This window comes from Amphibalanus amphitrite, unplaced genomic scaffold (assembly GCF_019059575.1).
Source record: "Amphibalanus amphitrite isolate SeventyFive unplaced genomic scaffold, NRLGWU_Aamphi_draft 000059F_arrow, whole genome shotgun sequence".
Taxonomy (NCBI): Eukaryota; Metazoa; Arthropoda; class Thecostraca; order Balanomorpha; family Balanidae; genus Amphibalanus; species Amphibalanus amphitrite.
Window position 1 is genome coordinate 144,480 of NW_024881555.1, and position 17,150 is coordinate 161,629.

Here is a 17,150-nt window from a genome sequence, read left to right on the forward strand (position 1 = left end):
TTCAAACATGTGATTTGATGTTACTCCCGTGTGTGTCAAGGTCACCTGAAGGTCAGGTCAGGTCATTGACCTTTGGTGACCTCGGGTGACCTCGGGTCACTTTTTCGAGTTTTACATGTTTCTAGGCTAGTTTTTGGAGCTGAATTCGAATTTAGCAACCATTTGAACATTTACGAAGTAGTTTTGGTGACTTCGTAACATGCTACGAAGCTGTCAGAGGCGGTTGACACGTACTACGAATACCCGTCACGACGCCTACTGGTTGACCTGACCTGACCTGACCCGACCTGGTCTAAATGCTTCAAGACATCATCTGTGATCAAAACTAACACGATATTTGTGATCAGCACCCCGAAAAACCCCTTAGCAGCCACACTTTACGACTTTCTAACAGGTCCCGATTTTCCCGACTTTGGGTCATTGACCTGACCTGGAAGGTCAACCAATGACCTAGGACCTTAAAATTGGGTATCATCGGCTTCCTCTCGTCACGGGCAACACGCTTGTTTTTTCCGCGAAGCTCTAGCTCGATCAGGGGCCAAACGGCAAGGGGGGGGGGTCCAACCGACCCCCCCCCCCTACACATTAGAAGCTGGCAAACGCCGCACACATGCGAGGGTTAAAGTCTCAAATCGGTCTTACATTGTCGTAGTCGATGCACTGCCAATGATAAACGAATAAGCGATCGCTTTGTTTCTGTAGATTCTATTATCTGAAGAACCGTTTAATTCAGCGCCAATACCTAGTGCTGGGGGCGTTATCAGAATGAAAACGCGTTAGTTCGCGATAAGCGTAGAACATCGCACAGTGGGTTGCTAAATGTAGAAGATTCCTTCGCAGAGATGCAAACGGAACCTGCATTTGTCGACTCTAATGCTGCTTTTACTTTCGATAATCTACAGGCTGGAGTTTGACTTGACGGCGATTCCTTCAATTTCCACACTTGCACCCTGTAAAAGTGAACATTTATCAGACAACCTGCACAGCTGAAAAAGTTTGCATAGAATGGCTGCTAGGGAAGAATAGAATGACGGCTAGTGTGTAATGATAGCTTCGTTATTCGTAGACGGCCTACAAATCACTGTTTTCCTCACGTTGCCCACAAAATGTCTCCTCCCTAATCCCTTACCATCGGAAGAGCGGCGGCCTGGTAGGCCACTCTCGCTGGGAAGTCTCCGGTGAAAACTGAAACAGCAGGCCGTGTAAGCTGAATGGATGAGAGCGGTGAGCACCAGTGCGTGCAACTGGTGCGTGAAGTGGCGAGTCATACTGACACTTCGATATTACGACTCAGCTAATACCGCTTATGACGTCACCTGACGGCAGGCGGGATTGACTCTCACCGTTTCCATACGCAGGCTCCTGATGAATGATTGCACGTCTTTGCAAAATACCCGTATGTCGCGTCATGCAGGAGCAGGACGGAAACCGTATGTCATGGATGTCATGGATGTCATGTTCGGCTATCGTTATGCAATACCTACCTGTTGCAAAACAGACGCAAAACGACATGTGGTTAGGTGTTATATGTCCAAGCTCTAAGTGGACTCGTATTTCATTTTGACCCTCGCCTGTTCTGGACCTTTTTAAACACTATGCACGTTTCTGCCTGGTGACCCGATACTTACAGGTTTTATAGACGTCGTTCACCTTTGCAAAGTCGTTCATATCGGCCAAGAGCACGGTCAGCTTGACAACTGGAAGTGCAAAAGGCGAAACGTCATTTGAACACGGATTTATACACACCGTTTGAACTTTGCTCGGTGTTCCCTGATGCATTCGGCCGGGCCTGATACTATATAAACGCTTTTGCCTTTTACGATTCGTTCATCTTTAGGATACTGTGCCGCAATGCTCAGCTGCCTCGCGGAACAGCATGCAAGACATTGCTCGGCTTCATTGGTGATGATAAGACCATGGGATTGGGAAAAATGTGTATCAAGCAAACAATCGAATGGTACGACTGCCATAACAGCTCATCTCTCCCCGGTCAATATAAAGCCACAGTGACGATCACGGCTAAAATACAAGTAGCCGACAGCGTCGCTCACCGTCTGTAAAGGCCATGCCGGCCGCCTCCAGAATGTGACCGACATTCTCCATGGCCTGTCGGGTCTGAGCCTCTACCCCATCCCGCAGCTGAATGGTGGCCGCGTCCAGACCAATCTGGCCAGAGATGTAGAGCGTGTTGTCCGCCAGCACCGCCTGACTGCGTGCAGAGGTCAGAGGTCAGGTCAGAGGTCAGGTGAGATGGTCCTATGGGAACTCATCACTACTTATTTGGTCATAGAGGTCATGGTCAAGTCAGGAGATGCCACAGAACCAAAGGAGAGGCCAATACAGGAGACGGCATGGATTATGACAACAGGGTATGCAGCTCGCTGAATGAAACGACATTTTCGGAAAGGCTGCTGATTTGGTGTGCCGAAAAGAGTGACCAGTGTGTGACCTGAGAAGTCATACCCTACGCACTTTCAACCAAAACAGGACAGAACAGGACAGAACATGACTTACGCGCGACAGATGTTATGATTTGATGAATGTGTTACGTCTTACATATGACTTCCCAGCTACTCCATCGGCTCTCATTAACCATTCCATGGATGTGAATACCTTCATCACGCAGCTGCTACAAACTGTCAATCGTTGCGTAATGCCTTGAGCCTTTTCCTTTCGCTTACCTACTTTTCACTTCCGTTCATACGATGACTAGTCCCGATATTGAACTATCCCCTCTTACCTGTAAGGAAACTGCGGCGCCGCTCCCTTGTGCGTGCTGATGATTTTCTTCATGGCTGGGATCCTGACGTGAAGCTGATGGCGGCGAAGTGACGTTGGACGTGCGGTACAGAGCAGAGAGAGGCACCGTACTGTAACTAGACGGTGATGGTGGGGCAGGCCTGAGTCCGATCCGGCACTGGTCCCTGGGCCTGGTCCGTCAGTGTTTATTATAAACACAGACTGAGACGCCATACCATCTGCCGACAACTAGACCCACTCTGCTCTGCGGTGGGGTCAAAAGAAGGGCTGGGATAATTGTTGAAGGGGAATTAATGCTTTTAGACACTTAACGAGAAATTTGAATACGTTTCGCCTGGTAATGAATTTAAATGCAAATTTACTTGGGCTGACAAATCTATCTCTCAAATGGAGGGTTTTCGTTTGTCACGTTAACTTGTAGCTGTATAGAATAATAAAAACATATATTTTTAGGTATGTGGGGGTCCAAAAAGGTTGTATGCATTTTGTCAATCATCGGAAATCTTTCTACAAATGACTCGCGAATGTTATAAAAAAAAATCATGACCCTCAGCGTCCCAGCTGTTCTGGCCGACCGTCCCGGCGCGTGCTGTGACAGCTGGCCCCAGCGGACTCTCACCTGTGTCACCAGACAGAATTCACATCCGACCGCACGCTGGCCGTCATCTGACCCCCCCCCCCGACCCCGCCCACCGGCACTGCTCGGCCCCCACCGCCTCTTCATGAGCGCGTGACCCATTACAAGGGGCGCGCCCAAGAGCGTTTATTCTGGGCGCTGAGCTAGCGTTATTCGTTCATGCCTCGGCTTTTTATAATGAATGTAATTAAACTTAATCGTTATCTTCGTCGTCTTAACCTTGTTTAAGACCGTGACTGACGATCCCATTAACAACCCTGGCCCCGCCGCTGCCGGCAGCGCAGCCGCCAGTTGGCAGGCTCGTGTCCTTGATGCTGGGGGCTCGGCCGTCCGGCTGACGGGCGGGCGGTGGCGCGGGGGTCGGCAGTGTTTGGGTTAGCCGGGCCGGCCGTGGGGCGCGTGGTGTGGCAGCGGTATACCCTCCCCCTCCACTCTGTGCCTGGTGTACTCCGTCTGTGCCGCGTCTGGTACTGCTGTGCTCACGCCCACCGCCAGTGGCCCTATCGCAGTCGTCCCCCAGCTGCGACCATAGGAGGTCAGGTGTCCCGCGCAGGCCGGCTCGTCATGAAGCAGACCATCCACACGGATAAGGCGCCGGCCGCCATCGGGCCCTACAGGTATGGAACGGCCCGGGTTCGACCGAGATCTGAATCCATTTGAATAGCTTAACTGCGGCCGAGAGAGGGAAGCGTGCCGTCAGATTACTACGTACTGCTGGCGTGACGTTTCATTTTGTCTGAAACTGACAGGCGGAGTGGCCCACTTGAGGTCTCATTGTGAAGCGGAATATCGTCATAATCGTGGCATATCACCCTGGTAGAAGTGTATCAGCAGGGCGGGTGTAACTTTATCCGATTCGTCGGCAGATTATAGGGGATGAGCCCTCGAACCATAGCTAATAGTGGTGTGAGGTGCTCGCCTGAGCTTTATGTGGTTCGTTTTCTTTTCCTTTTTTACCTGACCTCTCAATTAGTCAGAATAGGAACTATTCGTGACCTAATCTGTAACCCAGACGCACTAATCTGAATTCTGAGCTGACCTAATATCTGACCTGACCGGCTATTACCAAAGTGAAACGGACAGGACAGGACGGTGGCCGTCATTCAGGGGTCATTGACCGGACCGGTGACCCGACGTCTCTGACCAATGCTGGGCTGCTTCGGTTTAGACAGTGTTACCTTATGCGAAGCCCAATAGGTGACATTTATCTGACCTCTTATCCGCATCTAACTAGACAGAACTGACCTGACCTGATCGCAGTCAGGCGATGCTGAACTTACCTCTGACCTGACCTTTGAACCGCAGCCAGGTAGAGCTGACCTCAGGGGCGGATCCAAGGGGGGGGTCACATGGGTCATGGCCCCCCCCCCCTTGAGGCCCGGGGGCCCAAAGACCTGCCAGGGGCACCACCGGCCTATCGGGGGTATCACAGTCCTGACAGGGGCACCACAGGACCGCCAGGGGCACCACCGGCCTAGAAGGGACACCACGGGCCTGGTGCCCCTGGGCCCTGACAGGACTGTAACGCCCCTGACAAGCCTGAAGTGTCCCCGGCAGGCACGTGGTGCCCCTGACAGGCCTGAGGCGCCCCTGCAAGGCCGGTGGTGCCCCTGGCAGGCCTGTGGTGTCCATGGCAGGCCTGTGGTGCCCTTGCTAGGCCTCTGGTGCCCCTGACAGGCTTGTAATGCCCCTGGAAGGACTGTGGTGCCCCTGGGCCCTGACAAGCCTGAGGTGCCCCTGACAGGCCCGTGGTGCCCTTGTTAGGCCTGTGGTGCCCCTGGCAGGCCTCTGGTGCCCTTGCTAGGCCGCTGGTGCCCCTGGCAGGCCTCTGGTGCCCTTGCTAGGCCGCTGGTACCCCAGCGCCCGGAGAGGACTGGTGCCCCTGAAAAGTCTGAAGTGCCCCTCGGCAGGCCCGTGGTGTCCCTGACAGGCCCAAGGTGCCTCTGCGAGGCCGGTGGTGTCCCTGGCAGACCTCTGGTGCCCCTGGCAGGTCTGTGGTGCCCCTGGCAGGTCTGTGGCGCCCCTGGCAGACCTGTGTTGACTGGTGCCCCTGCTAGGTCGCTGGTGCCCCTCACAGACCTGTGGTGCCCCTGGGCCTTGACAGGCCTGAGATGCCTGGCTATGACAGGCTCGTGGTGCCCCTGATAGACCAGTGGTGCCCTTGCTAGGCCTGCAGTGCCCCTGGCAGGCCTCTGGTGCCCCTGCTACCCCTGCGCCCGGAGAGGACCATGGTGCCCCTGAAAACCCTGAAGTGCCTCTCGACAGGCCCGTGGTGCCCCTGGACCCTGACAGGCCCAAGTTACCCCTTCGAGGTCGGTGGTGCTCCTGGCAGGCCTCTGGTGCCCCTGGCAGGTCTGTGGTGCTCCTGGCAGGCCTGTGTTGACTGGTGCCCCTGCTAGGCCGCTGGTGCCCCTCACAGGCCTGCGGTGCCCCTGGAAGAACTGTGGTGCCCCTGCCCCTAGGGGTGCTCATGGGGCCAACAGGCCCGTTGTGCCCCTGACAGGCCTGTCGTGTATACTTGCTAGACCTGTGGTGCCCCTGCTTCCTGGCAGGCCTGTGGTGCCCCTGGCGGGCCTGTGGCGCCCCTACAAGGCCGTAGGTGCCCCTGACAGGTTTGTGGTGTCCCTGGAAGGACTTTGGTGCCCCTGACAAGCCTGAAGTGTCAAGGACAGACCCTTTAGACGCCAGGGTCAAGTTCGTCGGACTGACGATTTGCTTACCTGATAACGTTCCTGGTAAGTACTCACTACTCAGCGTCCACAACATATATACACATAGCACATTCATATATACTTGCTTACAATTGGTAAATGTGGTTGTGGCTTAGAGTTAAGACACTGACTAAAAATAAAAAAATAAAAAAAAACTGAAAATGGGGGCACCACCAAAATAAAGTGGACGAAATCCGTTGAGTTTTTAATTTTGGGTATAGGTAGGGGCACCACTTCGATTCATGACCCTCCCCTTGGAGTTTTCCTGGATCCGCCCCTGGCTGACCTGACCTGACCTGTATCCCACAGTCTGACAGTGACTTTACCTCTGACCTGGCCTGTATCCCACAGTCTGACAGTGACTTTACCTCTGACCTGGCCCGGCCTGTGTCCTACATTCAGACGGTAACCTGAGCTGTGACCTGACCTGTGACCGGCAGCCAGGCGGTGCTGGTGGACCGGACGCTGTACATTTCCGGCCAGCTGGGTATGGACACGTGCGGCCAGCTGCAGGAGGGCGTCGAGGCCCAGACACGCATGGCGCTGGAGAACATGGGGCACATCCTCCAAGCGGCCGGCATGAGCCACAGCGACGGTAAACCACCGACCGCGGACAGTCGACTGGGGCTGGTGGGACGGATGGGACGCCGTGGGACGCCGTGGGATGGGCGGACGGACATATATCCTCCCTGGGATAGAAGGGTGGGGGCGGCGGCGCGGGATAGATACCTAAGGCAGTCGCGGGGGACATATAGACACAGTGGGACTTGTCAAATGGGCATTCCGGATCGGGGAAACTGTGAAATGTTCGGAGGGACAGTCCCATTTATGGTTCTTCCGATTTGCTGTAGTGATATATGATAAAGACGGCTTCAATCCTCTGGTTTATTATTCACTTTGATTCGTTTGTGTGCTTTCAGTTGTCAAGGCGACCGTCCTCCTTGCCGATATGAACGACTTTGTGAAGGTCAACGATGTTTACAAGACATGTAAGTTGCCGTGGACGGGGTCGGGGCCGGTGTTTGTTATTTCTCAGGACATGTGTCACAGTCGGACATGTGTTACACAACGGACATGTATCCCGCTCGGCGCTCGCTTACGATGTGGCATAGAAATATGACAAGTACGACCGGCATTGCCGTAGGTTGTAATCAGAGATCCCCGTAGCGGGTGTGACCTCTTTCGCTGATACTAGTCTGACGGGGGCCGTGATAACAGAGGTGGTGGCCTAGGTTACGAGCGACGATGTCTTCCCGAATAATCAGAGTTTAATTCATTCCGTAACTGGATCACTCCGTAATTGAGTCGATCGTTCCGTTTCAGTTTTCACCGAGCAGTTCCCTGCGCGTGCCGCCTACCAGGTGGCAGCACTGCCCAAGGTGAGATTTCCGCAACTCTTGGGAGTGGGACTAACGGAAGGATCGACGATCTCGAATCTAGTGACTACCTACTGACTGAACTTCTGCTGTTCACTATTCAATTACAGATCTCGGCTCAAGAATATACCTATATCATTCCTGCTCTGTAAAGGGCTCATCCACTGGTTAAAAGAAGCAAAAGAAGTATCTATGCCTACATTTGTTCGGTAGATGACGCTACAACGTGCGCCCGTAGCACCGACTCGAGTAGGCGCACAGCCCAAGGCCGTATAACAGCCTACATTATTGCCAGTAGATGGCAGGGCGATAGCGGCCTGCAGCTATACTGTCCCGCATTACACCTTGCTTATATAAATACCGCTAGATGGCAGTACAATAGTGCGCCTGCAGCTACACTGTTCCGCATTGCACCTAGCTTGTATGAATGCCGCTAGATGGCAGTGGGATAATGCGCCTGCAGCTATACTGTCCTGCATTGCACCTAGCTTATATAAATGCCGCTAGATGGCAGTGGAATACTGCGCCTGCAGCTAAACTGTCCCGCATTGCACCTAGCTTATATAAATGCCGCTAGATGGCAGTGGGATAATGCGCCTGCAGCTATACTGTCCCGCATTGCGCTTAGCTTATATAAGTGCCGCTAGATGGCAGTGGGATACTGCGCCTGCAGCTATACTGTCCCGCATTGCACCTAGCTTATATCAATGTCGCTAGATGGCAGTGGGATAATGCGCCTGCAGCTATACTGTCCCGCATTTCACCTAACTTATATAAGTGCCGCTAGATGGCAGGACGATACTGCGCCCGCAGCTATACTGTCCCGCATTGCATCTACCTAATATAAATGCCGCTAGATGGCGGCACAATAGTGCGTCTGCAGATACCGTCCCGCATGAAGCGTAGCCTATATAAATGCCGCTGGATGGCAGTGTGATACTGCGCATATAACTTTCCAGACCGGGACTAATGCGACGTCTTCTGACCCAAGGTTTGCCCCCCCCCCCATGTCCCGACTCCCCAGGGTGGACGTGTGGAGATCGAGGCTGTGGCTGTCAAGTCGGCCTAGATGACGCCCGCTGGATGCCGAGTAATACCACACACTGGATAATGGCCCGGTCTGGTGCGGTGACGGTAATCAACTGTCATGGAAGGGTGATAGATGTGGCGGCAAGTGATGTGATAAGCGTCAGGTGATGTCACGTGACCTCAGGCGCACCAGTCGAGAGTCGAGGACGGAGAGGAAGACCGGCCTCTGCCGATTTGTCAGTGCGCAGCGCCGATGATGTTAGGCTACATTTGTTATTTTTGTCATTTCAATTAGAATGCATTAGTTATTCGACAATCGACATTCTTCCGGTTGTTTGTTGACCTGGTACCAAATACGAGCGCCTGAAGCGACCACCAGTCAGTAAACGCCTAGGACAGCTAACAGCACCATTATGCTGTGCCATTGTAACGAAAACACAAGAGAATATGGTGTATACACAATCCGGATGTGTAGCCTAACTCCATATTACGTGCACACGGGACGCGAGTGACACGTGAAGCAGTGATCGTGTATTCTCCGCCTTTCCATAGGTATAGGATAACAATAAAACTTACCACCAACAAGGCAGTGAACAAAAGGTAATCAGATGACACCAGCACTATACAGCTACAACGTTCATCCCAAGGGTCGAAAAACGCATAACAAAATACCACCCATATGTAGCAGAAACATTGCACTCAGCCGAAGCAGACAAATGAAACATATGTATCGAAAACAAGCAGACGGATCCTCTAGTTCCGGCTAGTCCCGGCTAGAGTTGGTTTTGATGCTTCTCCCCTAATGCTACACCCATCCACTAACAATAATTATAATCAATGTTGATCACTGATTATCAATTATCGTTGGTATCACTGATACCATCGAAAAAAATGAATAGGCCATTGCTGAAATACTGCTACCCTTTCTTACGCTCTGCTTAAGACGAGCAACCATCGCTTTATTGTTCTTCATGGGCATTATTCAGCGAAATTACGATCGATTAAAAAATGATGGAGCGACCTTTCCATAACGACGGTTCTCGTGATCCTTTGAAAAGCGACTTAGGGGAGGGTCGTACTAAGAAAGACTATCATTTGAGTCGCATTGTCACACTAAGACGTGCACTACTACTATAGATCTCGCGCCACTCAGGCAGGGAGCGGTGGAAGCGAATACCATTCAATGGGAACGCTGGTGTAAACTACAATCATTGTGGGAGGAAGCCATCCCGTAAAACTCCGAACGTGGGGTCCAGCGGTGTGTGGACAGTCCACGGAGTTAGCGGTATCGCTTAGCAAGTATCGCACTTACCAAAACAACTAGCTTATGGGCGTTGGAAGGCTTCATGCTCATCGTGTTCCAACTAATTCCTGAAAATATATAAAACCTGACACAGGTGTTATTACAATGATGGGACACTAAATGCTAAGTAAACACACCATCTATCCCTACAGCCCACTACCTATAGTTGATCTGATGGTTCGCAGTGCTAACGTGTCGGTATTACCACCGAACAAGCATGAATATCATAATATGCCATAAACGGACAGGGGGATATCTTACGGCGGGCGAGTCGGTTACACGGCCTCGGTGCATGGTACCATTACACGAATCAGTGTCAGGGTCAGTTTCAGTAACGCATGTCGGTGTCCATTGTCGGTGGCCATTACCAGCTGTCAAGCGAAGAGGCTGAGGTAACCTAGCCTCTGCCTGTGCTCAGTCAGTACCCGATCAGAGTGTCAGTCAGCGGTGTTACGTCAGTGATACGTCAGTCATGTTACGTCAGTGTTGCGTCAATGTTTTGTTGATGTTCTGTCAGTGGTGTATCAGTAGTGTTTCGTCAGTGTTCTGTGTGTTCCGTCAGTGTTTTGTGTGTTCCGTCAGTGTTCCGTCAGTTACGTCACTCGTCAACATCCCGTTGAAGATCCGTCAATGTTGGCATTCCCTCAGCTGAGTGCTACATCAGCAGTATTCCCTCAGCGCCCGTCAGTGGAGTCCGGCCGGCCAGAGGGCGTGCGCCAGCAGCGGCGTCAGACACCCAGTGACGATGGTCATCAGCAGGTTCACTGAGTGGTTGTCGAGCAGCGGGCGGCCGCTGATGGGACGCACACCGGCCCCGGGACGCTCCACCACCACTCCCTTCTCGGTCACACCTGGGGAGGAATAGAGAGAGAGAGGAAGGGATAAGAGGGACGGTCCATCACCACGCCCCCTCAGTCATAACAGCATCACACGTACGCACGGGGAGGGGCACGGATGGGTGTTTCGGTCTCCGAGTCTCACAATCACTCAACACTGTCACATCTCCGACTGCTTATCCCGAGTTTAACCGTGTTCATGTGTAGGCTTTCTATGGTATTGAGATGATGGTTTGAGTTTAAGGACGCGTCGGCGACGAGCGTCATTTGGCGCAGCTCTATAGTATTTGTCTATGGTATCTGAGCGAGTTTTCCGTACCCGAGAATTGCAGCGTGGCTCCCAGCAGCGAGTCGACGGTGCTGCCCAGCAGTCCGGCCAGCAGTCCGACGGTCACCAGCGGCCACTGGGGCGGCCGGGTGGCCAGCGAGCGGTCGCCCAGCGCCGCCAGCTGTGTCAGCCAGCAGGCCAGCCCGACCAGCGCGCCGCCCAGCAGGCTGGCCAGCGTCCCGGCCAACGACACGCCGCCGTTGGTGCCTGAAGAGCGAACGGGCGGGGGGGGGGGGGGTGTCAGAATACATCGGAATGATTGCTATCGACAATGTAGGTAGGTTTGAATAATCAAAACTGATAGAAAGTCTGTGAATCTTTTTTATGTAAAAAATATGGGACAAGTTTAAGTTGCATTGTTCCCAAGATTGCTGCACCACTGACAAGCATAGCATCCTTACCCTACCAATAGAGCTCTTACCGATATCGGTAGCCAGTTATCATTCTAGACTGATGATACCGGACCCTCCCGCTACTTTCCTTCAGTTTCCACCACAACCACCCGCCCTGACCGTGACCACATCGTCTCACCGGTGGGCACTTTTCGCAGGTTGGTGATGAGTCGCGGCTGACCCCGCGCCAGAACCGTCCCCAGCTCGGACGCCCACGTGTCTGCGTTAGCCGCCGCCAGCGACCCTGTGACAAAGATCATGTGATCGGCTCCGACACCCACGTGTCCGCGTTAGCCGCCGCCAGCGAGCCTGTACAAGTAGTCAGGTGATTCAAATCAGGCCACAGCACCACGGTAAATATAGTATATATGTTGTCCAGATTGGAGTTATAATCTAGAGTAGCAGAGAGGGATATTCGGTCGAACTTAAATTCTTCAACATTCTCAGCATTTAGACGAATACCGTAAACTCAGCATGGTCGCTAGTATAATCTATTGATCCACTGACACTTCCACCCCGTCCTCCTCTCTCTCTCTCTCTCTCTCTCTCTCTCTCTCTCTCTCTCTCTCTCTCTCTCTCTCTCTCTCTCTCTCTCTCTCTCTCTCTCTCTCTCTCTCTCTCTCTCTCTCTCTCTCTCTCTCTCTCTCTCTCCTCTCTCTCTCTCTCTCTCTCTCTCTCTCTCTCTCTCTCTCTCTCTCTCTCTCTCTCTCCTCTCTCTCTCTCTCTCTCTCTCTCTCCTCTCTCTCTCTCTCTCTCTCTCTCTCTCTCTCTCTCTCTCTCTCTCTCTCTCTCTCTCTCTCTCTCTCTCTCTCTCTCTCTCTCTCTCTCTCTCTCTCTCTCTCTCTCTCTCTCTCTCTCTCTCTCTCTCTCTCTCTCTCTCTCTCTCTCTCTCTCTCTCTCTCTCTCTCTCTCTCTCTCTCTCTCTCTCTCTCTCTCTCTCTCTCTCTCTCTCTCTCTCTCTCTCTCTCTCTCTCTCTCTCTCTCTCTCTCTCTCTCTCTCTCTCTCTCTCTCTCTCTCTCTCTCTCTCTCTCTCTCTCTCTCTCTCTCTCTCTCTCTCTCTCTCTCTCTCCTCTCTCTCTCTCTCTCTCTCTCTCTCTCTCTCTCTCTCTCTCTCTCTCTCTCTCTCTCTCTCTCTCTCTCTCTCCTCTCTCTCTCTCTCTCTCTCTCTCTCTCTCTCTCTCTCTCTCTCTCTCTCTCTCTCTCTCTCTCTCTCTCTCTCTCTCTCTCTCTCTCTCTCTCTCTCTCTCTCTCTCTCTCTCTCTCTCTCTCTCTCTCTCTCTCTCTCTCTCTCTCTCTCTCTCTCTCTCTCTCTCTCTCTCTCTCTCTCTCTCTCTCTCTCTCTCTCTCTCTCTCTCTCTCTCTCTCTCTCTCTCTCTCTCTCTCTCTCTCTCTCTCTCTCTCTCTCTCTCTCTCTCTCTCTCTCTCTCTCTCTCTCTCTCTCTCTCTCTCCTCTCTCTCTCTCTCTCTCTCTCTCTCTCTCTCTCTCTCTCTACCCCTCTCCCCCGTCCGTACCAAGCACCGCCAGGGCGAGCACGGAGCTGTGGAAGTGCTCGTGGAAGTCGATCGGGTGCTCGTGGCAGCCGCACTCGATCATGTAGAGGCAGGCGAACTGAGCAGCCGCTCCGCCGTTACAGAGCACCTGGCGCCAGTTGCGCTGCCCGCCTGTCGGTAGTTGGCGGTGGGAGGGAGTGTAGACGGGGTGAGAATCGGAGCAGGGAACAGCGCTGGTGAACGGGGGGGGGGGGGGGCTCACAACTGTACGGTGATAAGTACAAAATATTCAGATAACGACCGCGATTTGGTAAGGTTCGTGATTAACCCTCGCCCCGTTGGGGGGGGGGGGGCAATTTGCCCCCCCCCCCTGTGGTTTTTCCTGAATAGCAAGAAAACTCAGTACCTTCCCGGGCATCAATTTGACACCTTCACACAAAATTTCAAGTCTTAGGTCACCTTAGGTCAGGAGTTATTGAGGTCAAACTGAGGTCATGTTCGAGCAAAAATGAGCAAAAAACATGCAATCTTGAAACGCTCACCAAATCTACAGCTAGGTACCAAGCAATTCAATGTTCTTTATATGATCATGTAGACAAAAAGCGGCGCTACAAAACTGCTATCTCGGATTTTCAAAATTTGGGGTTTTTGACCCCCGAAAATTAAAAAAAAAAGATTTTTCTTTAGAAAACTCAAAAAAAATCCAAAAAATTCCCGAATTTCGAAAAAAAACGGAATATATGTGATATTCCCTGCGCTCTTCTATATACATACCGAATTTCAGATCGATAGCTCGTTTTTGGCCAAGTTATAGCGATAAAACTGTTCAAAAATGATGACGTCAAATTTTTTTTACTCGATTTTTAGCGAGTTTAGACCACGTAGGGCAAAACAAAGACCACCATTGAACTCCCCGTGACGAGCTGCATCGAATCGATACCCGTTTTATGCAAAAATATCAACTTTGAAAATTGACCTAATTTGACCTGACCTTGACCTCACCTTGACCTGACCTTCACCAGAACATAATCTAAACTGACCCCAAAGGCTGCCTGACCCACATAATCGTATTTGGCATATAAAATGGACCATAATACATGCATCACATGATATTTTCATATTGTGACCCTCAGTGACCTGACCAGTGACCTCTGTGACCTGACCTGGTATCAGTGGCCTCAAATAGCAAAATATGTGTTTGAAGAACATTTCCCCATAGACGATTTTCAATGAAATGCATTTTACTCCATTTTACAACGCATTTCTTGAAATGCCTGTAAACGGTGAAAATTCGACCCTTGACCTGACCTTTGACGTCATCGGTTTGACCTAGGTCAATGAAGTTGGGTCACAAGGTAGTTCCCTGATGGGGCTATCCAACACCGTTTGCCGCTTGTCGCTAGGTTGCGTGGTTCTCGAGATCTTAGGGGGAGGGGGGCAAATTGCCCCCCCCCCCTCCAACAGGGCGCGTTGCTCGGCAGAGCCCAACGGGGCGCAGGTTAATATCCCGATGCTGAATAGAAGTGCTCAAGCAACAAACTTGAAGTTGCAAAAATCAATATGTTTGCCAGATCACACTGATTATCAGTATACATCACTAAATAATCAGCTTCGAAGCATCCCAACATCGACATACCTAGTATCGCGATAACAACATTGCAACATCGGTTGCTTGTAAGTTGTAAGTACATACCTTCTTTAAAATCATCTTCAAACTTTTGTTTTTGCTTACTCCTAAACTTGGTCGCCTTCGATGATGAGAGGAAGAATGTGAGAAGCATAGCCAGGAACGTCCAGTTGGCCAGAGTGAGCAAAAAGCCGACTAAAAACCCTGAGAACACCGGCATGTGCGGTCAGCAAAGCAAATAAGGAATCCAGTAACAACGAGGGGCAATTAAATCACCGGGCAGGCCTATAGCGAGACGTTAATACTGTACTTTAGCGTTATAGCGTAACAATCAACCAACGATCGAAAGAACTGAGAACTTATGACGGTGGATAGGTATCGACTACGACCGATTAACGACCGGCCACTCTACAATCGTCCAAGGAAACTGACAGGCGACAGACAATTAGCATCATGCTCCGATCGCACTGGTGCTGCCGACTGACGGTGGCCACTCACCGGCGGCGGCGCCGCTCCTGTCCAGGCTGCCCTTCCTCAGGCCGTGGTGGGCAATCGCCACCGGCACCACCAGCGCCGCGATCCAGCGCACCGACGAACATGTCTCTGAAACTGGCCCGTTTAAAGTCGGATAACTCCTCTAGCATACCTTCAGCAGGAAGAAAATGTTATTTGTGCAGGGTCAAGCTGCAGATGTGACTTTGAAAATAAAATCATACACGCTGGCCTTTAGAGGTTGGTATCAGGCAATGATTAAGAAAATAACTCAGAGTAGGGAACCAAAGGAGAAGGTTCGAAATTGGAGCAACCTTGGTAATTACAAGTAAAAAGCAATTCAAGGGCAGGTTCATGAATCATCAGAATTATCGTGCTATGATGCAACTATTCATCCTAAATAAACACCAGGTCATCTTTTCCTTACCATCTCCAAACATCCAAAGACTTGCATAATTAAATGCCCAAAAACCAACAGACAGAATTAATGCAATGCAATAAACTGCAATGATCATTATCATATGCAAGATCAATGGACCAAAATTTACCAAAGCCCTCCAAACCTTTTAATATATCAGGCTTCCAGCAAGCTTAAGTTAAGATGTTCTTAGAGACAACTACTTTCACTAGATTTTCTTGTATTAGGTATCAAAGTTGTATGAAACTTTCCACGGTTTCAGGTTTCTTATGCAGAAAATTAGAGCTGAAATTGAGACTGTCAATGTCAATGTTGGATAAAAGAACAGTGATTTATATTAGAAGAATAGGGGATAATGCAACACTTTTTTATTTATTTAAAGGGACCCTCCCACCTTAACATTAGTTTTGAGTTGAGATAGCCAAGTTTGCGGCCAGGCTCAGAAACCACCATTTATCCTGGTCGCAACCCCCGCAGATTTATGGTGTTCAAGAAATTTCTTCCCTTTACTTGCAGGGTGGGACCAGCGTGGTCCCTATCTCTTAACCATTACGGGAATCTGATGACGTCATCAGGCTTTCGAACGTCCGTTTAATGTTTGACTAAAACGTTTTGTAGCACGTGGTGGTATATGCTCCTTTGCGCGCAACAAATGCCGCACTTTCAAATAAAGTCGCTAGGAACAGCGGAGATCCCAAAAAGTAAACAAAAGTAAAAGTCTAATATCTTGAAAACCGGTGAATATTTTTCGATGAAATTTGGTAGATATTCGTTTTTGCTCTTTCTGAACCGAGCGACATCACTTTCATGCCAATTCATTAACTTTTTTGAAGGTGGGAGGGTCCCTTTAAGGTCACATAAGAGCAAGTCCAACTCACTTCAAATGCTCATCATAATTATGAATATATTATAACACCTAGTATTGCAATTCAAATCAACGATATACCTAAGCTGTTTTTAAAACACTTGAATTCAAAAACGATATTTCATTAGCTCACTTAGCTGTGAATAACTGTGGAGCACATTACTTAATACAGGTATAGGCACCATTCACATTTCAAATATAAACTTATTAGGTAGGTAGGTAAGGAGACAGGTATCAAGACAGGTGCCTTGTAGCTTTATTACACCCTTTATCCATCTATTTTGTAGGGACAGGGAAGCATCATGCAAATTTGGATAAAGACTCTTGCTGCTTTCATCTAGGCCTACTGTCCTTTCTTTTAGCAAGGCTTCTGTCCAAGTGGCTTTCTAGACAGGTACTTGTCCATTGTAAGTGTGTGTGACTGTGTGGTCTAGCGGATAAGGTGTCTGTCTCCTAACTCAGCGAGGGCAAGCTTTTGACCTGAAAGCTCCCTGTTGTTTGACCAGCATTCCTAAATTGGTTGGGCCAGTTGGTACCTTCCTGGCGAGAGGGCCATGCTAGTACTGGGAGGACTGTGCTACCCAGGGTATATAGAACAACGTGCTACCTGTGGTACATTAAATTTTTTATTCTATCTATCACCTTCACCAGTGACTCAGGCACAGGCAAGTCCAAGGGGTGGGTCTGTCAGTGACAGACCCACCCCTTGAAGAGTGACAGACTGTCACTCTTGTCTTTGTCTTGTAAGCACATTTCTAGTGAAAACGAAAAAAAGGATATATCTAAGGTAAAATGCTTAACACAGGAAAAGAGAACGCCTACACGCTTGCAGTAAAAAATATATGAAACTTATCATGGGCTCTGGTATTAACTGGATAATTCGC

At 50.5% G+C, this 17,150-nt stretch overlaps 3 protein-coding genes across 10 annotated transcripts; 1 reads left to right on the forward strand and 2 right to left on the reverse strand.

Annotated features, from left to right (window-relative positions):
* Positions 1–683: 683 nt before the first annotated feature.
* LOC122378417 (2-iminobutanoate/2-iminopropanoate deaminase-like) lies at positions 684–2,923 on the reverse strand. Its single transcript, XM_043359442.1, has 5 exons — positions 2,741–2,923; positions 2,052–2,209; positions 1,629–1,697; positions 1,130–1,185; positions 684–950 (listed from the first exon to the last, which is right to left on the reverse strand). Exons 1-5 carry the CDS (start codon positions 2,791–2,793, stop codon positions 897–899), a joined length of 390 nt encoding a protein of 129 aa, XP_043215377.1. The 5' UTR covers positions 2,794–2,923; the 3' UTR covers positions 684–896.
* A 783-nt stretch (positions 2,924–3,706) lies between these two features.
* On the forward strand, positions 3,707–8,838 carry LOC122378420 (2-iminobutanoate/2-iminopropanoate deaminase-like). Its single transcript, XM_043359451.1, has 5 exons — positions 3,707–4,014; positions 6,549–6,703; positions 7,029–7,097; positions 7,432–7,487; positions 8,509–8,838. The coding sequence occupies exons 1-5, from the start codon at positions 3,962–3,964 to the stop codon at positions 8,551–8,553; spliced, it is 378 nt and encodes a 125-aa protein (XP_043215386.1). The 5' UTR covers positions 3,707–3,961; the 3' UTR covers positions 8,554–8,838.
* Positions 8,839–9,027: 189 nt separating this feature from the next.
* Positions 9,028–17,129, reverse strand: LOC122378418 (transmembrane protein 19-like). 8 transcript variants are annotated; one of them, XM_043359448.1, is made up of 8 exons: positions 17,089–17,129; positions 15,411–15,686; positions 14,990–15,100; positions 14,558–14,695; positions 12,886–13,035; positions 11,512–11,616; positions 10,972–11,187; positions 9,028–10,667 (listed from the first exon to the last, which is right to left on the reverse strand). In XM_043359448.1, exons 2-8 carry the CDS (start codon positions 15,502–15,504, stop codon positions 10,501–10,503), a joined length of 981 nt encoding a protein of 326 aa, XP_043215383.1. In that variant the 5' UTR covers positions 15,505–15,686; positions 17,089–17,129; the 3' UTR covers positions 9,028–10,500. The 8 variants fall into 8 exon arrangements, with proteins under 8 accessions (XP_043215383.1, XP_043215382.1, XP_043215385.1 ...); XM_043359447.1 differs by having other exon boundaries at positions 17,068–17,122; XM_043359450.1 differs by having other exon boundaries at positions 15,547–15,686; positions 17,089–17,110.
* Positions 17,130–17,150: the final 21 nt, after the last annotated feature.

Bases quoted from the DNA above. Each gene is read 5' to 3' on its own strand.
- LOC122378417 (XM_043359442.1), bottom strand. From the start codon at position 2,793: ATGAAGAAAATCATCAGCACGCACAAGGGAGCGGCGCCGCAGTTTCCT. The intron at 2,210-2,740 runs GTAAGAGGGGAT...CTCTGCACGCAG, and splicing joins GCGCCGCAGTTTCCTTACAG to TCAGGCGGTGCTGGCGGACA. The intron at 1,698-2,051 runs GTGAGCGACGCT...TTGCACTTCCAG, and splicing joins CGGCATGGCCTTTACAGACG to TTGTCAAGCTGACCGTGCTC.
- LOC122378420 (XM_043359451.1), top strand. From the start codon at position 3,962: ATGAAGCAGACCATCCACACGGATAAGGCGCCGGCCGCCATCGGGCCC. The intron at 6,704-7,028 runs GTAAACCACCGA...GTGTGCTTTCAG, and splicing joins CGGCATGAGCCACAGCGACG to TTGTCAAGGCGACCGTCCTC. The intron at 7,098-7,431 runs GTAAGTTGCCGT...GTTCCGTTTCAG, and splicing joins CAACGATGTTTACAAGACAT to TTTTCACCGAGCAGTTCCCT.
- LOC122378418 (XM_043359448.1), bottom strand. From the start codon at position 15,504: ATGATAATGATCATTGCAGTTTATTGCATTGCATTAATTCTGTCTGTT. The intron at 13,036-14,557 runs GTATGTACTTAC...AACTACCGACAG, and splicing joins TGAAGATGATTTTAAAGAAG to GCGGGCAGCGCAACTGGCGC. The intron at 11,188-11,511 runs GTGAGACGATGT...TTCGCTCTTCAG, and splicing joins CCTGCGAAAAGTGCCCACCG to GCACCAACGGCGGCGTGTCG.